This window comes from Nycticebus coucang, chromosome 7, assembly GCF_027406575.1.
Source record: "Nycticebus coucang isolate mNycCou1 chromosome 7, mNycCou1.pri, whole genome shotgun sequence".
NCBI lineage: Eukaryota > Metazoa > Chordata > Mammalia > Primates > Lorisidae > Nycticebus > Nycticebus coucang.
This window is the reverse complement of record NC_069786.1, coordinates 68,047,854-68,070,959: the sequence shown is the minus strand read 5'-3', so window position 1 is coordinate 68,070,959 and position 23,106 is coordinate 68,047,854. Positions and strand designations below refer to the sequence as shown.

The 23,106-nt window shown below is 38.5% G+C and overlaps 1 protein-coding gene across 8 annotated transcripts in view; it reads right to left on the bottom strand.

The window, feature by feature from the left end:
- Window positions 1–16,077: 16,077 nt before the first annotated feature.
- DYNC1I2 (dynein cytoplasmic 1 intermediate chain 2) overlaps window positions 16,078–23,106 on the bottom strand; it is a 61,855-nt gene continuing 54,826 nt past the window's right edge. For 4 of the 8 annotated variants that reach the window (XM_053596321.1, XM_053596317.1, XM_053596316.1 and 1 more), the window contains 3 exons: window positions 20,630–20,770; window positions 18,613–18,738; window positions 16,078–16,712 (listed from right to left, as the gene is read on the bottom strand). In XM_053596321.1, the coding sequence (XP_053452296.1) occupies window positions 16,599–16,712; window positions 18,613–18,738; window positions 20,630–20,770 (381 nt within the window). In that variant the 3' untranslated portion in view covers window positions 16,078–16,598. The remainder of the gene's footprint in view (window positions 16,713–18,612; window positions 18,739–20,629; window positions 20,771–23,106) is intronic. The other 4 variants (XM_053596319.1, XM_053596323.1, XM_053596318.1 and 1 more) reach the window with 1 other exon arrangement.

The following is a 23,106-nucleotide window of genomic DNA, read 5'->3' as shown; positions in this document are numbered from 1 at the left end:
ACTGCTTTGTTTTTGGTTGTGTTTTTTTTTTTTGGTTTGGTTGTTTTTTTGTTTATTTTGATGTTGTTGATGTTGTTTTGTTTTTTAATTTCAACCTTTTCCATACAGATCCTTTTTCTTTCTCAATTTTTCTAGTTTAATTATAATTTCCCATTGCTGCCTTTTTCAATAACTAGAACTTCATTTTTGCTAGTGTTTCTACCACTATTATTTGGTTTTTCACCCAATTTTATCCTGTAAAGTTTTCTGTTTGCTTGTTTTGGTTTGATTTATAGCATTTTTGTCTTTCCTCTCTACTTGGTGGTGGTGGGTTACTGTGTCTGATCAGGTTAGCAAAGAGCTGCTGACCTCAAGGGAACCACCCTACTGGGCACCCCCAAAAGGTGAGTTTTTTTTAAGGTTGTGTCACAGTACCCTACTGTACACCTATATTGCTCTGTCTCCCTCTTTCTGTGCCTCTCTTCTTTTTGTCAATATTCCTTTTACCCACCCCTCTCCTTTCTCTATTTTTTTTTTCTTATCACTCGGTCCTCCTTTCTTTCATCCCTTTCTTGCTCTTCAACCTTCTCACCCTTCTGGTCCTGTACCAAAAGGACTCATCGAACCCTTAGTCCACAGGCACGAGAACTTAAAGAGCAAGAGGAAGTGAAAGGAAAATTAGGGCAAGGAAACAGATAAAAGAAATCACTCATGAGGAAGAATCAGCAGAAAACTCCAGGCAACATGAAGAACCAGTCCAGAACAACCCTGCCAAGGGACCATGAGGTAGCTACTGCAGAGGATTCCACCTACAAAGAAATGTTAGGAATGAAAGAAAGGGAATTTAGAATACACATGTTGAAAACAATGAAAGAAATGATGGAAACAATGAAGGAAACTGCTAATAAAGTGGAAAATAACCAAAAGGAAATCCAAAAACAGAATCAAATAAGAGATGAACGATATGAAGAATATAAAAACAATATAGCAGAGCTGAAGGAACTGAAACAGTCAATCAGGGAACTTAAAGATGCAATGGAAAGTATCAGCAACAGGTTAGACCATGCAGAAGAAAGAATTTCAGAGGTAGAAGACAAAGTTCCTGAGATAACTCAGATAGTAGAAGAGGCAGAAAAGAAGAGAGAGAAAGCAGAACATTCACTGTCAGAATTATGGGACTTTATGAAGCGTTCCAACATACGAGTTATAGGAATCCCAGAAGGGGAAGAAGAATGCCCCAGAGGAATGGAAGCCATACTAGAGAATATTATAACAGAAAATTTCCCAAATATCACCAAAGATTCTGACACACTGCTTTCAGAGGGATATCGGACCCCAGGTCGCCTCAACCCTAACCAAGCTTCTCCAAGACACATTGTGATGAACCTGTCCAAAGTCAAGACAAAAGAAAAGATTCTGCCAGCTGCCGGGAGTAAGCGCCGGTTGACCTACAGGGGCAAATCCATCAGAGTGACCGCAGACTTCTGTAATGAAACTTTCCAAGCAAGAAGACAATGGTCATCTACCTTTAATCTACTTAGAACAATTTCCAGCCCAGAATTCTGTACCCTTCTAAGCTAAGCTTCAAAATTGACGGAGAAATCAAATCATTTACGGATATACAGACATTGAGGAAATTCACCACAACAAGACCAGCTCTACAGGAAATACTTCAACCTGTTCTGCACACTGACCACCACATGGATCAGCAGCAAAGTAAGAACTCAGAAATTAAAGAACAGAACCTAACCTCCACACTGATGCAAAAGATAAAACTAATGGACTCTCACAAAATAAGATGAATAGAATACTACCACACTTATCAATTATCTCAATAAATGTTAATGGCTTGAATTCCCCACTGAAGAGACATAGATTGGCTGACTGGATTAAAAAACACAAGCCATCCATTTGCTGTCTACAAGGAACACACCTGGCTTCAAAAGACAAATTAAAGCTCCGAGTCAAGGGTTGGAAGACAATTTTTCAGGCAAATGGAACTCAGAAGAAAAGAGGAGTTGCAATCTTATTTTCAGATACATGTGGATTTAAAGCAACTAAAGTCAAAAAAGACAAAGATGGTCACTTTATATTGGTCAAGGGAAAAATACAACAAGAAGACGTTTCAATTCTAAATATTTATGCACCCAATTTAAATGCTCCCAGATTCTTGAAATAGACCTTACTCAGTCTGAGCAATGTGATAGCTGATAATACCATCATAACAGGGGACTTTAACACTCCTCTTACAGAGCTGGACAGATCCTCTAAACAGAAATTAAACAAAGATATAAGAGATTTAAATGAGACCCTAGAACAACTGTGCTTGATAGACGCATATAGAACACTCCACCCCAAAGATAAAGAATATACATTCTTCTCATCACCCCATGGAACATTCTCCAAAATTGATCTTATCCTGGGACACAAAACAAATATCAACAGAACCAAAAGAATTGAAATTTTACCTTGTATCTTCTCAGACCGTAAGGCACTAAAGGTGGAACTCAACTCTAACAAAAACGCTCAACCCCACACAAAAGCATGGAAATTAAACAATCTTCTATTGAATAACAGATGGGTGCAGGAAGAAATAAAACAGGAAATCATTAACTTCCTTGAGCATAACAACAATGAAGACACAAGCTACCAAAACCTGTGGGATACTGCAAAAGCAGTTTTCAGAGGAAAATTCATTGCTTTAGATGCCTACATTCGAAAAACAGAAAGAGAGCGCATCAACAATCTCACAAGCCATCTTATGGAATTGGAAAAAGAAGAACAATCTAAGCCTAAACTCAGTAGAAGAAAAGAAATATCCAAAATCAAATCAGACATCAATGAAATTGAAAACAAAAGAATCATTCAGAAAATTAATGAAACAAGGAGTTGGTTTTTTGAAAAAATAAATAAAATAGATAAACCATTGGCCAGACTAACGAGGAATAGAAAAGTAAAATCTCTAGTAACCTCAATCAGAAATGATAAAGGGGAAATAACAACTGATCCCACAGAGATACAAGAGATCATGTCTGAATACTACCAGAAACTCTATGCCCAGAAATTTGACAATGTGAAGGAAATGGATCAATATTTGGAATCACACCCTCTCCCTAGACTCAGCCAGGAAGAAATAGAGCTCCTGAACAGACCAATTTCAAGCACTGAGATCAAAGAAACAATAAAAAATCTTCCAACCAAAAAATGCCCTGGTCCAGATGGCTTCACTCCAGAATTCTATCAAACCTTCAAGGAAGAGCTTATTCCTGTACTGCAGAAATTATTCCAAAAAATTGAGGAAAAAGGAATCTTCCCCAACACATTCTATGAAGCAAATATCACCCTGATACCAAAACCAGGAAAAGACCCGAACAAAAAGGAGAATTTCAGACCAATCTCACTCATGAATATAATGCAAAAATTCTCAACAAAATCCTAGCCAATAGATTACAGCTTATCATCAAAAAAGTCATTCATCGTGATCAAGTAGGCTTCATCCCAGGGATGCAAGGCTGGTTTAACATATGCAAGTCCATAAACGTTATCCACCATATTAATAGAGGCAAAAATAAAGATCACATGATCCTCTCAATAGATGCAGAGAAAGCATTTGGTAAAATCCAGCATCCTTTTCTAATTAGAACACTGAAGAGTATAGGCATAGGTGGCACATTTCTAAAACTGATTGAAGCTATCTATGACAAACCCACAGCCAATATTTTACTGAATGGAGTAAAACTGAAAGCTTTTCCTCTTAGAACTGGAACCAGACAAGGTTGTCCTCTGTCACCTTTACTATTCAACATAGTGCTGGAAGTTCTAGCCAATACAATTAGGCAAGACAAGGAAATAAAGGGAATCCAAATGGGAGCAGAGGAGGTCAAACTCTCCCTCTTTCCTGATGACATGATCTTATACTTAGAGAACCCCAAAGACTGAATCACAAGACTCTAGAAGTCATCAAAAAATACAGTAATGTTTCAGGATATAAAATCAATGTCCACAAGTCAGTAGCCTTTGTATACACCAATAACAGTCAAGATGAGAAGCTAATTAAGGACACAACTCCCTTCACCATAGTTTCAAAGAAAATGAAATACCTAGGACTATACCTAATGAAGGAGGTGAAGGACCTCTGTAAAGAAAACTATGAAATCCTCAGAAAGGAAATAGCAGAGGATATTAACAAATGGAAGAACATACCATGCTCATGGACGGGAAGAATCAACATTGTTAAAATGTCTATACTTCCCAAAGCAATCTACCTATTCAATGCCATTCCTATCAAAATACCAACATCGTACTTTCAAGATTTGGAAAAAATGATTCTGCGTTTTTTATGGAACTGGAAAAAACCCCATATAGCTAAGGCAGTTCTTAGTAACAAAAATAAAGCTGGGGGCATTACCATACCAGATTTTAGTCTGTACTACAAAGCCATAGTCAAGACAGCATGGTACTGGCACAAAAACAGAGACATAGACACTTGGAATCGAATTGAACACCAAGAAATGAAACTAACATCTTACAACCACCTAATCTTTGATAAACCAAACAAGAACATACCTTGGGGGAGAGACTCCCTATTCAATAAATGGTGTTGGGAGAACTGGATATCTACATGTAAAAGACTGAAACTGGACCCACACCTTTCCCCACTCACAAACATTGATTCAAGATGGATAACGGACTTAAATTTAAGGCATGAAACAATAAAAATCCTCAAAGAAAGCATAGGAAAAACACTGGAAGATACTGGCCTGGGGAAAGACTTCATGAAGAAGACTGCCATGGCAATTGCAACAACAACAAAAATAAACAAATGGGACTTCATTAAACTGAAAAGCTTCTGTACAGCTAAGGAGACAATAACCAAAGCAAAGAGACAACCTACACAATGGGAAAGGATATTTGCATATTTTCAATCAGACGAAAGCTTGATAACTAAGATCTCTATAGAACTCAAATTAATCCACATGAAAAAAGCCAACAATCCCATATATCAATGGGCAAGAGACATGAATAGAACCTTCTCTAAAGATGACAGACGAATGGCTGACAAACACATGAAAAAATGTTCATCATCTCTATATATTAGAGAAATGCAAATCAAAACAACCCTGAGATATCATGTAACCCCAGTGAGAATGGCCCACTTCACAAAATCTCAAAACTGCAGATGCTGGCGTGGATGTGGAGAGAAGGGAACACTTTTACACTGCTGGTGGGACTGCAAACTAGTACAACCTTTCTGGAAGGAAGTATGGAGAAACCTCAAAGCACTCAAGCTAGACCTCCCATTTGATCCTCAATCTCATTACTGGGCATCTACCCAGAAGGAAAAAAATCCTTTTATCATAAGGACACTTGTACTAGACTGTTTATTGCAGCTCAATTTACAATCGCCAAAATGTGGAAACAGCCTAACTGCCCACCAACCCAGGCATGGATTAACAAGCTGTGGTATATGTATACCATGGAATACTATTCAGCTATTTAAAAAAATGGAGACTTTACATCCTTCGTATTAACCTGGATGGAAGTGGAAGACATTATTCTTAGTAAAGCATCACAAGAACGGAGAAGCATGAATCCTATGTACTCAATTTTGATATGAGGACAATTAATGACAATTAAGGTTATGGGGGGGAGCAGAAAGAGGGACGGAGGGAGGGGGTGGGGCCTTGGTGTGTGTCACACTTTATGGGGGCAAGACATGACTGCAAGAGGGACTTTACCTAACAATTGCAGTCAGTGTAACCTGGCTTATTGTACCCTCAATGAATCCCCAACAATAATAAAAAAAAAGTATCAAGGAATTGATGTGTTTTAATTCTTTGCATTTATTTTTATTGATGCTTAAATTGTCTCATCTTTGACTAAGTGAGAGCCTCTTCAAGTTAACTGGAGTCCTGATTGATATTACTTCAGGAATCTTTGATGGCTTCCTACCTTTCTGGTTTGACAAGATGCTCCAACCTTTTTTTCATTTCTTGCCAAGACCAGACATTTTAGACATTTCTCCAAGGAACCCTAATTCTGTATTATTACTATTTATCTCCTTTTTACCTTGAATTACTTAGAAGAGTATATTAATATTTTCTCTCTGGCAAGCTTTGCATTTTTAAATATACATTTTATTACACTATGGTAAAATATATACCCACATTTATTCCTGTTGAAATATTTTGACATTTTTGGTCAATGATTTATATTTAAAAGGGATGAATTGCATTCTGGAAGGCTAAGGTGGGTGGATTGCCTGAGCTCAGGAGTTTGAGACCCGCCTGAGCAAGAGTGAGCCCTGTCTCTAAGAAAAGAGGGTGTTATGGCAGGCACTTGTAGTCACATCCACTGGGGAGGCTGAGGCAAGAGAATCAGTTGAGCCCAAGTATTTGAGGTTGCTGTGAGCTGTGATGCCACGGCACTCTACCCCAAGGCAACCTAGTAGGACTCTGTCAAAGAAAAAAAAAATTAAAAAATTAAAAAAAAAAAGGGATGAATTTTTTTATTTCTAATACTTGTGTCTTTTCTGATTAAAGAAACGTATTCTAGTTTATATTTTTCTTCCTGTGTCCTATCTCCTGTTTAGATATTGGAATTTTTTGTTTGTTTTTGAGACAGAATCTCATTTTGTCACCCCCGCTAGAGTGCTGTGGCATCAGGTGCCCAACACAACACCTGGCTATTTTTCAAGACAAGTCTTGCTCTGGCTCAGGCTGGTGTCAAACCTGTGAGCTCAGGCAATCCACCCACCTCAGCCTCCCAGTGCTAGTATTACAGGTCTGAGTCACCGCACCCGGCTATATATTGGAATTTTTGAACCTATCTCTGTATCTTTTAGCTTTCCCTGGTACTTTCTCCACCTATACTTCTAGGCTGCATAATGGGAAACTCATCTTGTGACTATTCTGTTGACAGCTTTACTCTTCAGCTATATCCCGCTATTATTATTATTTTTTTAATTAAGTCATGATTTTTATATCTAGGATTAGATTTCATCTCCTGTCTAAGAACCTATTTTTACTTTATGGCTATGATGTTCTACTCTGTGCTTTTGGGATATCAAATACATTTATTGGATGTATTTTCCATGGATATATGTTTTTTAAAGTTTGTTGTTCAGGGCTTTCAGATTATTGGCTTCCTTCACATGTATTTATGATGCTTAATTGCTTATTTTTGTATTTGAGAGCCTCTTTTTATGGATGCTGTTTCTGTTTATCAAAGCCTGTGATGGAAGCAAATGGGTTGTGTTGAGGATATGTCAGTATTTTGGCTCTAGGTACAATAGTCCCCCCTTATCTGTGAGAGATACATTCAACATCCCCCACTGGACACCTGAAACCACAGATAGTACTGAAGCCAATTGTGATTCTCTCAAGTGATTCTCTTGCTTCAGCTGGGACTACAAGTGCCTGCCACAATGCCTGGCTATTTTTTTTTAGAGATGAGGTCTTGCACCCGTGAGCTTAGGTAATCCACCTGCCTTGGCCTCCCAAGTGCTGGTACAGGTGTGAGCCCCTGCACCCAGCCTTTACCTTTTTATTTAAAGGAAGAATTTTACTGCTTCACTTGGACACATCTGCTATCAATTGGAACATGTTTCTGTTCATGTCTTTCACCCACAAATTTAATGCCTTTTCTACTTTAAGCGCTTATCATGGATTGTGGCTTTAACTTTTGCAGTTTGAAAAGCAGCAGCAAAACTAGCATGAATTTCTTTTTCCTTATGATTTCACAGATGGAAAATTTGTTCTTACTTTAGATCTTAGCAACCTCAGCAGTTGGTTTTTTCTTTCCTTATAAAGTCAAGAACTTTCACATTTATTTGTTTTTTGAGACAGAGTCTCACTTTGTTGCCCTCGATAGAGTGGTATGACATCATAGCTCACAGCAACTTCAAATTCTTGGGCTCAAGTGATTCTCTTGCTTCAGCTGGGACTACAAGTGCCTGCCACAATGCCTGGCTATTTTTTTTTAGAGATGAGGTCTTGCACCCGTGAGCTTAGGTAATCCACCTGCCTTGGCCTCCCAAGTGCTGGTACAGGTGTGAGCCCCTGCACCCCGCCTTTACCTTTTTATTTAAAGGAAGAATTTTACTGCTTCACTTGGACACGTCTGAATTGCTACCATCACTTCTCTTGTGCTTTAGCTCATTAATAAGTTAAAGAGGGATTACTTAACTATAAGCACAGTGATACCATAACAGCTGTAATCTAGCTAGGTACTAGATGACTAAATGGGTGGGCAGTGTAGACTGGACGTATGTGCTGGACCAAGGGATGATTCACATCCCAAGTGAGACAGAGCAAAACAGTGCAAGATTCCATCACACTACTCAGAATAGCATGCAACTTAAAACTTATGAATTATTAATTTCTGTAACTTTCTATGTAATGTTTTTGGACAGAACAGCAAATAACTAAAACCACAGAAAGGCAAACTGCAGGCAAGGGGGGCACTACTATTTAGGCTCCTCTTCTTTTGAAGATCAGCAAACACCTGAGGGCATTGCCCAGCTTCTCTAGCTCCAGTGGCTTCGCCCTGTTGCCTTATAGGCTGGGTATAGACACTTCTTTTGCTCAACATCGGCCATGTGGTTGAGGAACTTGCTAGCTGTTCTAACCCAGCTCCCTCATGAGTCATCCTGTCCAGAGTCCCAGGGCACCTTCCTTCCTGCACTTTGCATCTGTTAACTTTGAGTTCATCCCTTTGCACAGGTAGTCATCTTTGCCTGTTTATGATTTCCTCTTGTTTTTTTTTTTTTTTTTTTTTTTTGTAGAGACAGAGTCTCACTTTATGGCCCTCGGTAGAATGCCGTGGCCTCACACAGCTCACAGCAACCTCCAACTCCTGGGCTTAAGCGATTCTCTTGCCTCAGCCTCCCGAGTAGCTGGGACTACAGGGGCCCGCCACAACGCCCGGCTATTTTTTGGTTGCAGTTTGGCCGGGGCCGGGCTTGAACCCACCACCCTCGGTATATGGGGCCGGCACCTTACCAACTGAGCCACAGGCGCCGCCCCCTCCTCTTGTTTTATTTGCTTATAGCTCTGATCCCGTTTTCTATCATCCTGGTATTCTTCCACATTTCTATTCCAATGCTAGCCCTCTTATTTTTCAGTGTGATAGCAGATTTTCTTGTTTTTTTCTTCTGCTTTAGCACTTTATGGAATTTAGGATTGAGAGGGGTGGCAGATGCTTCTGTTCCGTCCACCGTCTTGATCCAATCTCATTAATGACACTTAAACCAAACACAACAAAATCTCTTTTGTAGGTAGGTAATTTCCTTTAAAAGAACTAGTGTTGGGGCGGTGCCTGTGGCTCAGTGAGTGGGGCGCCGGCCCCATATGCTGAGGGTGGCGGGTTCAAACCCAGCCCCGGCCAAACTGCAACAAAAAAATAGCCGGGCGTTGTGGCGGGCGCCTGTAGTCCCAGCTACTCGGGAGGCTGAGACAGGAGAATTGCTTAAGCCCAAGAGTTAGAGGTTGCTCTGAGCCGTGTGGCACTCTACCTGAGGGTGGTACAGTGAGACTCTGTCTCTACAAAAAAAAAAAATAGAACTAGTGTTGAAGTGGCTCTTGGGATGATCCTTACAGTTATAAAAATGTGTGGAGACACTAGCCATTCATAGAAAGTTCTGTTTTACAAGGTTTTATGGAACTATCACCTCTTCTCTGTTTCCTAACACAAAATTTTGTGATAAATCTATTGATACTAATAACCACTGCTGGCGGTGCCTGTAGCTCAGTGGTTAGGGTCCTGGCCACATACACTGAGGCTGCCAGGTTCGAACCCGGTCAGGCTAGCTAAAACAACAATGACAACTGCAACAACAGCAACAAAATAGCCAGGCATTGTGGTGGGTGCCTGTAGTCCCAGCTACTTGGGAGGCTGAGGCAAGAGAATCGCTTAAGCCCAAGAGTTTGAGGTTGCTGTGAGCTGTGACGCCACAGCACTCTACCCAGGGCAACAGCTTGAGACTCTGTCTCAAAAATAAAATAAAATAAAAACCACTGCTAACAGTCACGAAGTAGTAATCAGTTATAAACAATTTTATTTGTGTTAAAAATTTAGCAAATCAGCAACAGAACTATCTTTAAAAAATGACTCAACGGACTTTTAAGAGAAAAGGCCAGTTCAGCACTGCCTTTAGCTGCCTCATTTTAAAGAGCCTCTTGAGCCTCAATGCCTAGGCCCTCCATGGTCTTATAGCTGTGCTCTTTCCCAAAAGGCAAAAAGTCTGCAAGGAGAATGGGATATACCCACTTGGAGCCCGTTTTATTCCCTTGTAGGCCATATTCAAGGTTGCTGGGACCCTGAATTTCTCACCTAAACAGCAGCTTTCAGGGCCTGTGTGGACCTCTTCTCTAGGCCCAGGTATCCCCATACTCACCCCTAAATTCAAAGGTTGCCCAGAGTGGGTATTTTTAGGAGTGTGGACAAAACTTAGGTTTGTAGGCTAAAGAATACATGTTTTCCTGTGAGTGTTCAATCAAATTTCTTACTAACAAAGGAGTTCCATTTCCTCTTTTCTAAGGCTCCAGATATCACAACCATGTTCTATTTGTAACTAACAGAGGAACAACAGCTGAGGATAGGCTGGAAATTCAGAATGGGTCATTTTTTTCTATTTAGCACAATTTGTAACTTTACCACAGAATGAAATAAGACAAAACATTTCTAGTAAAAGTATCACTGATTAAGGGCAATTGATTATGTTTCTCTTAGTTCACTGCTACTCCTGAACATCGGAGGATTCTGAGGGTTTAAATTGTGATGTGATTCCCTAGATTAAAAAATAATAATTTCTTAAACACTAAGCCACGTAGTCTTCAGATAAGCTCTTGTTATACTGCACAGAAGGGTACACAGATTATCTTTCCCCATTCTTATAGTCTTAAAATAAAAATGAAATCCCTTATTTTTATAGTACTTCATATAGGCTTTGAATAGAACTATACTTCACCTATAACTTTCTGTATAACTTACAAAGGTCTTCACACACACAGTCTCTCATGTAATTGTCATAGAAAGCAAATTATGTTCCTCATTTAACAGATGACAACAGTGACCCCTGTCTGGGTTCATTACTGTTAATGGAGGAAATCAGGAATAGAACTTGGGTCTTTTGTACCCTGTGTTTTACCCCTCATATACCAAGCTACTCTTAGGTATAAGAAATTTTGTTCCAAAGCATTTTCATTACTTTGTTGAGAAAAAAAAAAAAATTTTTTTTAAAAACTAGTACAAAAATTCACAAAAGATAAAATTACTTGCTATCAAAGTCTTATCAGTGGTATACCTGGTTCCCAGAGTCACGGTGTCAGGTCTCTGCATGTTCAGCACAACGCAGGAGAGTTCTACACCCCATACAATCACTGCCCCACAGCTTTCTGACCAAATCAAGGACATTAGAAGAGAGGCAGGATAATACGTTACCAGAGACCTGAATAAGTGACCTCACAAAGTGAAATAGACCTTTCAAAAAGCTTACCTGAGTGCAAGCTGTTCCATCCTCTGACTGGGAACTGGTAATGGAATATTAAGAAGCAAAAACTGAGATTCCTGCTATGAAACTAACAATACAAAATGCCATAATTTTATAAAAGTTTATAAAAGATTTCTGATTGGCTATGTTGAAGCTAGAAATGGTTAGAAGCTATATACTGAAAACTTAAATACCTGATATCCATTCGAACTTTTAGAAGTTTGGAGATTGTGAACATGGAAGGCAGAAAATCTAAACACCTAAAATCCAACAAAAGGTCTGAGGACATTGGCCTATTGTGAAAAGCATTACAATGTGATGACTATTCAAAGTCTCGCACTTGGCATTCTGGTTAGACTGTAGGACATTTTTCTAAAATGGGCTCCATAGTATCTTTCCTATATATAAAAAGGATTTGCTGTTAGTACAAGCAAATTACTAACGTTTGGGGGCAGTGAAACTGATAAAATGGTTAAAAGAACGTTCCTAATTATAATCTTCCACTTCAAAAGAAATATTGAATGCAGATACTCTTTTTAATATATTGCCTTTGGGGCAACTTTTTATAATATTTCTTTGGTAGAAGCCTCCAGATCTATAAGCCAGATCTCTAAATAATTAATTTCCCAGCATTATTAATTTTTAATGAGTAAAAAATAAGGTCCTAGGTGGGAATATTTTCCTCAAACCTGTTAGGTTCCTGATTGCCTAATCAATCTGCAAGATGATAACAAAAAAACAAAAACTCCTTTCTTGCTGCTATGTAAGCTTGGATTCCAAGAAACAAACAAAAAACTCAATGGGAGCCACATCACTAAGTCACCAAATGAAGCAAAGCCATTGGTTTTTTTTTTTTTTTTTGTAGAGACAGAGTCTCACTTTATGGCCCTCAGCAGAGTACCGTGGCCTCACACAGCTCACAGCAACCTCCAACTCCTGGGCTTAAGCGATTCTCTTGCCTCAGCCTCCAGAGCAGCTGGGACTACAGGCACCCACCACAACGCCCGGCTATTTTTTGGTTGCAGTTTGGCCGGGGCTGGGTTTGAACCCACCACCCTCGGCATATGGGGCGGCACCCTACTCACTGAGCCACAGGCGCCGCCCCGCCAGCCATTGTTTTTTTTAACTTAGACTTGTGCCCAAGATTCAGACACGACGCTGCCACCTTGGATGCCAATACACAGTGGGAGCTCTTTAGTACATCTCATCACATAACTTTTTTTTTTTGCAGTTTTTGGCCAGGGCTGGGTTTGAACCTGCCACCTCTGGCATATGGGGCTGGCGCCCTACCCCTTTGGGCCACAGGTGCTGCTCTGGTCACATAACTTTTTCAAAAAGTGTCAAATACTGAAATTATTACAGTGTTAAATACTGAAATACTGGGTTGTGGAGAAGACATCTAAAAATGCACTGCCTCGCTTGGCGCCATAGCACAGTGATTACGGCACCAGCCACATGCACCAAGGCTGGCTGGTTCGATCCCAGCCTGGACCAGCTAAACAATGACAACTGCAACAAAAAAATAGCCGGGCATTGTGGTGGGTGCCTTAGTCCCAGCTACTTGGGAGGCTGAAGCAAGAGAATCACTTAAGCCCAAGAGTTTGAGGTTGCTGTGAACTGTGATGCCACAGCACTCTACCAAGGGCGACATAGTGAGACTCTGTCTCAAAAATAAAATAAAGTAAAAAAAAAAAAAATGCACTGCCCAGTGAGTGTGGCAGGTGAGCACTGGGTACCTGTTAAAAATCTATGGCAGATCTTTAGAAATTAAAAATACCGGCTTTCTAACTTAAACAAAAAATGCACTGCCCTATAGAAAGGAAAGATACTCTTTACAGCAAATTTTCATTCACTTATTCAAGTCCTTCCTTTCTTACAACACTGAAAGACTAGAATCAATCATCCCTTAAACTGCTTTCCTTTGGTTCCGCCCCCTAAATTTTAAGTCATCAATTCCTTCCAGATGCAGTACCCCAGTATCACATTATTACAATAACATTTTACATGGGGATTTTCTAAACTTTGTAGGGAAGTAGATCTGTAAGCTGGAAGAAAGCTTCTTCCAATAAATATTTAGTTTATATAATACCAGAAAAGTATTGTAGAGATTTATTACAAGTTAATTACTATCTTAAAAAATGAACATTCTTCCTCAACACAAACACAATAAATACTCTCTTATAACTTCATTCAGAAAGGGAAAAAGCGACTGGGTGCTATGGCTCATACCTACAACCCTACGACTCTGGGATGCCAAGGCAGGAGAAATGCTTGAGCTCAGAAGTTTAGGAGTTCAGACCAGCCTGAGCAAGAGCAAGACTCCATCTCTTCTAAAAAACAGAAAAACCAGCTAATCGTTGTGGTGGCTGCCTGTAGTCCTAGCTACTCAGGAGGCTGAGGCAGGACGATTGCTTGAATCTAGGAGTTTAAAAGGTTGCTCTGAGCTGGGCAGACTCCATGGCACTCTAGCCTGGGCAACAGAGTGAGACTTTGAGTCAAAAAAAGAGAAACCAAACAATAAAAAATTAAAAATTAGCCAGAAAGCTATAGTTTGTTTTTCTACTGAGAAAAAAAGTGTAACTGATAACAAATAAGGTCCAATTTCTGCAACTGGGTATTTTTCAAATGACAAGGCTTTCAGTTCTGAAAAGTAAAGAGGTATCACATGCTCATAGTCAGCTTAATCTTGTCAGATGATTGTAAAAGAGAAAAGTACTGAAACTGTCAATTATATAATCTACTTTGAAGGTAATTCCTTAAGTAAATTCATGTACTCCTAAAAATGTAGACTAAAGTTGAATGGACAAAGATCCATATCATATTTTAAGGGGATGGGGGAATTACTCTCACAAAGCAAAACTTTTCTGATGATAAGTAATTTGCAAGTACTTACCAATTTTATTCTTTCCTTTCACAACGGAACACAACACCTTGAGTCTGAGGAACATCTGATTTGCCACATCTCTTAATTTCCAACCTTAGTCACCATTGTGTTTTAACATTTATATTTTCCCTTTCTCTAAGTCATTTTTCAAACTGAGGACCAAAATGCAGTAATAAGTATTGAGTACATGAATTTTCCCATATGAAGACAGTATGACTCTAAAAAAATTGAAGTTTTGACTCACAGACATTGCTACTGTGTGATAACCTGAGATGATGTTTTCGGCATATTATCAGCAATTACGGTGTATGCGTTTATGAAAACTGAATATACAAAAGTTTAGAATTGCCTGATATACTTACAGTTAATAATTTTAGAGCTGGAAGGAAATTCAGAGATCATTTAATTCAAACTTAGCTACTGGAAAGGCTGAGACAAGAGAATCTCTTAAGCCCCCAAATTGGAGGTTGCTGTGAGCTGTGACATCACAGCACTCTACCAAGGGCGACGTAATGAGACTCTGTCTCAAAAAAAAAAAAAAAAAATTCAAACTTAATTACCAGATAAAAAGAATGAGGCACAGACTTGCCTAAACATTCATAGTTTTCACAGGTGCCAGAGTTACAACTAGAGTTTAGGACCACTATTCCTGGTTTATTATTCCTTACACTATACAGTCCTCATAGTAAGAAGTTTTGCTATGGGCGGCGCCTGTGGCTCAGTCGGTAAGGCGCCGGCCCCACATACCGAGGGTGGCGGGTTCAAACACGGCCCCGGCTGAACTGCAACCAAAAAATAGCTGGGCATGGTGGCGGGCTCCTGTCGTCCCAGCTACTCGGGAGGCTGAGGCAAGAGAATCGCTTAAGCCCAGGAGTTGGAAGTTGCTGTGAGCTGTGTGATGCCATGGCACTCTACCCGAAGGGCATACTCTGTCTCTACAAAAAAAAAAAAAAAAAAAAAAGAAGTTTTGCTATTATTTGGAAATTCATCTCCCAACAAATCTTTGTTACAATTTTTAAAAGAAAAATTTTCAAATTCTGATTTTTAATCTTCCTTCCTAGTTCATGTTTCTTTGAATAAAAGACAGTTAAACTTTAGAAGAACAAAGCATCAGGATCAAGGAAATGACATGAACTATTTAAAGAGGATAAAAGTACAATCTGATCATCACCTTTCCTCTATTCCTGAGATAGGTTCATTTCAATACTAATTCTTAGATATATGTCATGCACCTTTCAGATTTGTAGACAAGGCTGTGGTAATAAATCTTAAGATGTGGAAGTGATTCAATGCCAAAGTATGTGTTCATTTGAGCATTTTTTCTTTAAGGTTACTGCAACCACGAAATCAATTTCTCTCATGGGAGGTTTTACTCTAGAGAGCTCACCTACATAGTAGTCTCCATCAGTGAACATAATAGGCTGCTTTCTATTTATTCTTTAAAGTGATTGGACCTAAACTCTATCTGTATCTTAGATAGAAAGAAAATAAGTTAAGAAAGCAAAAGTTAACGCAGGGGACATTTTTTTCACTGACAGATCATGTAAACATCAGCTCACAGAGCACTGAAGAGATCTACAGTATACCCTGTATGGCAATATGTAAAGCATGAAACTTTACAAGATCTGGGGGTGCTGCTCACAAAAGGAGATGGGGGGAGAAGACTTTGTGAAAGAGACAGAAAAATTCAAATTACAAGGAGAAAAAATGAAAATTTGAAAAGTTAATGCATATTTGTTTTTATTTATAGATAACCACCACATGAATTACAAAGAAGACAAAGAATGTTAGCATGAAATTTGGAAAGGTGTTTGCATGCTTTGGCTAAGAACAAACAATGTTCCTACATATTATTGTTAGTGAGAACATTATCAATATAATAGGGACTTGTGATTATTTAAAAATATGCAGAACTTATTTAATCTGTGCTTTAGAAATAACTGTATATAGTGTTACAAGTTGAAAAGATTTCAGAAGAATAACTAATACCAAATATACACCTGTGCTAGAATTCCGAAAAGGCTACATTCTGTAAAGTCAATCAGGGGTACTAAAAATGACAGAAATCCAAAACAAGATACATGTTATACAAAAAGGGACATTGTAAGATTTCCTTGTAGCATTAAATCCACAGTTCAGTCCATGAAATTTCCTTTTAATTATTTAGGCAGAGCATGCAAACCGTCTTAGGATCTACTAAGCGTCTCCCCCAAACCACTAAGACTACACTCCCCTTTTCAGGAACTATGCAGGTATTCGGGTGGCTGCTTCCTCTTCTGCATCAGCTCGATTTGCATTAATTTCTGCAAGTGTTCGGCCAAATCGTGCCCATTCATCATTGCGGGGAACAGCAATCTGCTGTTAAAAGAAAGACAATGTTTTATGTATACTGAAATAAAAGATGATCTTACCCTCTATTATTCAGTTTGTTTAATAATTTTTCCATTAAAAAGCAATAATTGACCTGAATGGCCTTCCTGCAATTACAGGGACTATAATAATAATTTACCACATTTCAAAACAAAAGACGGTGTTTGTGAAGTATGTTGTGACAACCTCAGCTACTATCACCATCAGCACAAGAGGGAATAACAATGATGCTTTGTAAATATAACTCCTGTGCACCATCTCATGGGTTTTGCTATTGGAGAGAAATTCCTTAAAAATCTTTTTACTTTATTCTTGCACCATTCCTAGTATGAAATAATTTTTGAAGCACAGTTCTTTTTTTTTTTTTTATTAAATCATAGCTGTGTACATTGATGTGATCATGGGGCATCACTCACTAGCTTCACAGACCATTTACCAAGTTTCACATATACCCTTGTAAGATGTACTGCTGGTGTAATCCCACCAATCTCCCTCCCTCTACCCACCTCCCTCCTCCCTCCCCTCCCTTTCCCCCTTCCCCTATTCTTAGGTTGTAACTGGGTTATAGCTTTCACGTGAAAACCCTAAATTAGTTTCATAGTAGGGCTGAGTACATTGGGTACTTTTTCTTCCATTCTTGAGATACTTTACTAAGAAGAATATGTTCCAGCTCCATCCATGTAAACATGAAAGAGGTAAAGTCTCCATCTTTCTTTAAGGCTGCATAGTATTCCATGGTGTACATGTACCACAATTTATTAATCCATTCATGGATCAATGGGCACGGGTGAAGCACAGTTCTTAAGAGCTGCCTTCTTTTAAGTATTTACATAGTATTTTTGTTTGGCACATAAGAGGACCCTTCTTGATACTGTAATTCCTTCATCAGAAGCTATGTTACTTCCTACTTTAGTGTTGTACCAATAGCAAAAGGGGAAAAGAAGCATGTGATGCTTCTAACAGAGGCAGTCCAATAATAAATATTTTTGATAATTGCCATTTAAATATCACAGGAGTCTGACGTTGCCATGTTAGGGCACAAACCACTCAGTATGGTAAACGTGTGTGTGACCTTTACACATAAATTAAAATTAAATGCAATTTTAAATTCAGTTGTATTAGCCACATTTTAAGTATTCAATAGCCATATGTGGCTAGTAGCTACCATACTAGACAGTGCAGATAATGAACATTCCACATGTGAAGATGATTCAATTGGTTGTTCTAAATGATTCAATCTGCTTCTCACCAGATCCAACTGCTAGAGTTCATGGGGTATCGACAGAGGATGGGGTATCAAGAGGCACAGCAAAAGAAAAAGTGACTACGGTACTAGTTAGGGCTAAACAGGAGGAAATCCATACTGGGTATTGTGTACAGCCAATGAGAGCACCAAAGCTGAGAAAGCTGCACCTCATCTTAATGGATTCCATGGTGATGGCTCAGCATCAAGTCTCAACATGCAAGGTGCACGTTTCACACAAAACATATTACTTTTGACTTCTACTACATGGCCCAAACATACTGACGGATACAGAAAAATAAAATCTTACTTCAGTGTGAATTCTGTAAACCCCCCAAGTCCATCTGTAAGTCCAAACATTTTGTCCCTGAAGAACTTCTAATTTCCAGCAATGTATGCTTCAAGAAATAAGGTACTTCCCAACGTATTATATTACCCTCAAATCTGTTGCATGGGGACACATGACATTTAGTTTAGAAAGAAAATTAATTTCAAGAGTTGCTTCTGTGGTAGAAATTTTTACCTTTACAATCATATGGGTTTGTATAATCCATGAACCTTGAAGACTACGTTTAGCCACAAAGACACCTTCACTACAATGCCACTAAATGGATGTGTCAAAATTATAAGCATCGAGTCCCATACCTCTCCCACATCATATATAACAATCTGTCCTTCAGAATCACCCACGGCAATCTCTCTTCCAGAATGAGTCCATCTTACACGATTAAGAGCAGGATTGCCCTCCACGGAAATGCTGGCAGTTGGAACCTAAAGTCATTTGAACGTACATGTTAGAAGTTTCATCGAGATTTCTATAAACATGTAAAATAGTGATTATTCTTCCCATCTGGCTACATTTTTAAAAATGAAGATGAAAATAGACAAAGAATTTTACGAACTTTCTTCCTGTTTAGCAATATGTTATAAATGATATTCTAGTCAATCCTTGAAAATAGTTTGGGAAAATAAGCCCTTATATAAGAAATTTTCACAAGACTAGATACTTCAATTTGAAAGGTCTTCTCTTTAATAAAGGATTCTTTATTGTTGTTTTAACTTCTTTAAGAAGTCAAGCTGTTTGAAAACATATGGCCAAAACCTATTAAAAAAGAAAACATTTCAAAAGCCCATATAAACAGATCACCGTCCAATTTTGGAGGACAGGAATCAATTTGGTAGCTTGCATCTTTGTCTGCTGAGATCTGTATTTGAGTCACAGCTCCTAGAAGCAGTTCACGCTGAAGGTGCAGAGTGAAGTCTTCCCCTGCTTTCCCTGCCCCCTCTTTCCATGAACTGGCTAGAAGGAGGCATGATAAGGGTGCCCACACAATGGCCAGAAGGCCCCTGGAATCTACTTGTGCCTCTCCTATGCTGAGGAAAAAGATTTATTTGCCATATATGGAGTAAATATTCAGTGTCTGATTCACACTAGAAGCATAATAATATTAAGAATTTTTTTGAAATCTGACAAAAATAATCCTTCTAATTGGTGTCAGTTCATCCCCAAATGATTAACCCCCTAGAATGCCAAAATCATTATAAAGGAAAATTATATTTTGATATTTTTTTAAACTATTACAGGAAAGATTCACATTTAATTGTAATCACAGATCTTTACGACCAAAATCCAAACCAAGGGCTTGGCTCCTATAGCACAATGGTTATGATCCCAGCCACATGCACCAAGGCTGGCAGGTTTGAGCCCGGCCCAGCCCTGCTAAACAACAATGACACCTGCAACAAAAAATTGCCGGGCGCTGTGGCGGGCGCCTGTAGTCCCAGCTACTCGGGAGGCTGAGGCAAGAGAATTGCTTAAGCCCAAGAGTAGGAGGTTGCTATGAGCTATGATGCCATGACACTCTACCGAGGGTGACATAGTGAGACTCTGTCTCAAAAAAAAAAAAAAAAATTCCAAACTGAGAAAATGGTACCAATTTTATTTTCTTAAGTTGGGAAGAAAAAACTTTGGGAGAAGACACTGAGTGACTTTCTTGCCAACAACTGTTACTGAATGAACTGCTAATGTTACTTCCACCATCAATAGCAATATAGAATTCAAAGAATATTTTAAGCTTCTCTAAGCTGATAAAAATACACATGACTAAAAATAAATGAAAGCTGCGGTTAAATTTAATTGCTAGTAAGTGATTTTAGGATAGCAATTAGGAAATTTGATTTTCTCTATATTCGTTTTATAGTGACAGTAACATACTGTTTTCAATCATGTGTGGAAAGGTCATCAAAATATGTTTTTCCTCCGTGCAAGTCTGGCTGAGACTGTTTTTGGATGATACAATCCTATCAAAGCTAAGAGATAATTTAGAAATTCAGAATTAAGGTTAACATATTTCAACAGTCTATGAATGAAAAACATCTTGGTTGCCTTATGAATGAGACTTTGCCAGGACATTAGAGACATGACAGTGTTTTTCAGAAATAAAAGGAAATGCCCCAGTGCTCTTGGCAACATTATTTCTCCCTTCAGCTCTGCACAGCATGCTGTTTATTATTTAGGGTACAAGGCTTATTTGGTTTCTTTGTGATGAAGCTGCAATCACAGGGCCCTTTTACATTCTTTGTGATAAAAGGAATTTTACAAATTATTCAATAAATATCCAATTTTCTATTTTTCACTGCAATTTTTCGTATTTTTGCTCACCTCTGTGTCATTATTGAGGTTCCACAAATCCAGTCTCCCCATGCCATCCACACAGGCAAAAAGGGCTGGGTGGGTGGGTGACCACATAACATCGTAAACATAGTCTGAATTATCTTCAAATGAATACAAAGGCTTGTTATTCTGAAAGAGAAAAGTTGATTCTTAGCACAGTCAAAATATGGCATACACAGAAATCATTGAACTACTTATTACTGAAAAAAATTGACAAACATTCAACAGGCATAACATTTTTTGATATTTAACTCCACTTAGAAAAAGTTCTTACAATTTGTTTCACTACAGAATTACCTGGTGTTACAAACTAAGAATCAACTATTGGGTTACATTTTTTTAAACTTGTAGATGCCATACTGTTTAAAAAAAGGAATAGAACATGCTTCAAAAACATTAGTCAATGAAAACATTTGGGAAAGATGACAGCACTGGCAGTGTATTTTTGAATCTCCTCTGAAATTCCCATAAAACCACTTAAAACAATGAGGATAGCAAGTCTGAAGATTTCATAGACAATGCCTACAACAAAATCAGGAGACAAACCTCCAATATAAGCAGGTGGAAACAAACCTCTGACAACTACAAGACCCGCACAGAATCAGTATCAGTGTAGGAAGGAGAAGGAAGGCAGGAGAGTTTCTGACAGCCAGAAAACAGGAACCTCACAGTCAACAGCAGATGCTCGCTGGACAGTGTGGTGGACCAGTCTGAGAACAGCAGCAGAGATGACGAGGGAGTTTGGCACAATCGTAATTATAATACAGCTGACACAAGTTTGAATTGTGGGGGTCCACTCAGCGTATTTTCTTCTGCCTCTGCCACCCCCAAGGCAGAAAGATCAACCCCTTCTCTTTCTCCTCTTCCTCAACATGAAGATGACAAGGATGAAGGCCTTTATGATAAACTTCCACCGAATGAACAGTATTTTCTCAATAAAGTTTTCTTTTCTCTATCTTACTTTATGAATAGAGTATAAAATATATATAACATAAAATATGTGTTAATTGACTATCAGTAAGGTTTTTGATCAGTAGTAAGCTATTAGCAGTTAAGTTTGGGGGAGTTAAAAGTTCATACACAAATTATAAAACGTGTGGAGGGGTCAGTGTTCCTATCCCCCATGTTTTTGAAGGTCATGTGTGAATGCAAGCAGACTGTGATGCAAAATAAGTAAGGTCTCATGGTATAGTTTGGGCCCTATAAACTCACAAAATTAACAAACCAAAGCTCCTTTTCATGACACAGTCTTGTCGGAGAGTAACTGCTGGGAGGAGAATCTAAGTTGTGGAATGCAGGACAGAAGAGACAAGGGAAAGAGAAGGTTCAGATAAAAGTGGTAGAGAGGAACAGAAAAGGCACAACTCAGAAAATACAAGATATATTAAATATCTATATCTCCACTTTGCAAAAACCACAGAAGAGAGTGCTTTGACCTAGACTAGAGGTTCTCAACCTGCGGGTCCTTTGTAACAATGAAAATACATCTGCATATCAGATATTTACATTACAATTCATAACAGTAGCAAAATTACAATTATGAAGTGGCAACAAAAATAATTTTATGGCTGGGGATCACTACAACATGAGGAACTATATTAAAGGGTTGCGGCCTTAGGAAGGTTGAGAACCACCGACGTAGACTATGATACTAGAAAAGCTAACCTGGCCCATTCTCTACGTCCTAAAAGCTTAGAAAAACTCATTTCACCAGCAGACGATAAGCAAAAGAAAAAGCTCTCTGTCATATCCCATACAAAATGATTGTGGTGTCAAAACAATTAAATGGGGTTGAGGAAGAATAGTCTTTTCAACAAATGGTGCTGGGCCAAGTGGATGCATACACTTGCAAAAGAATAAAGTTAGATCCCTCTTCCTTCACACAAAAATTAACTCAAAATGTATCATAGATCTAAATGGGAAGCCTAAAACTATAAAGCTCTTAGGAGAAAGCATAAAAGTTAATCTTCATGACCTTGAGAAATAATTTTTTAGATATGAAGCCAAAGCACAAGGAACAAAAGAAAAAGTAGATAAACTGGACTTTATCAAAAGCAAATAACTTTTGAACTTCCAACCATACCTTCAAGAAAGTGAAAAGACAACTTACACAATATTTATAAACCACATATCTTAACAAGTGACTCTTACAACAAAAGATGCTCAATACCATTAGTCATGAGAGGAATACAAATCAAAACCACAATGAGATACCATTTCACATCACAAGGATGGCTAGAATTAAGGAGAGAGACAACTAACGTTGGTGAGATTCTGAGAACTCAGAACCCTGTTACAATACTAGTGCCAATGTAGAATAGTGCACCCACTCTGAAAAACAATTGGGCAGTTGCTCAAAATGCTAATTAGTTACCATATGACTCAATAATTCCACTCCTAGGTATATACCCAAGGGAAATAAAAACATGAGTGTTCATACAACAGTATTCATGATAGCCAAAAGT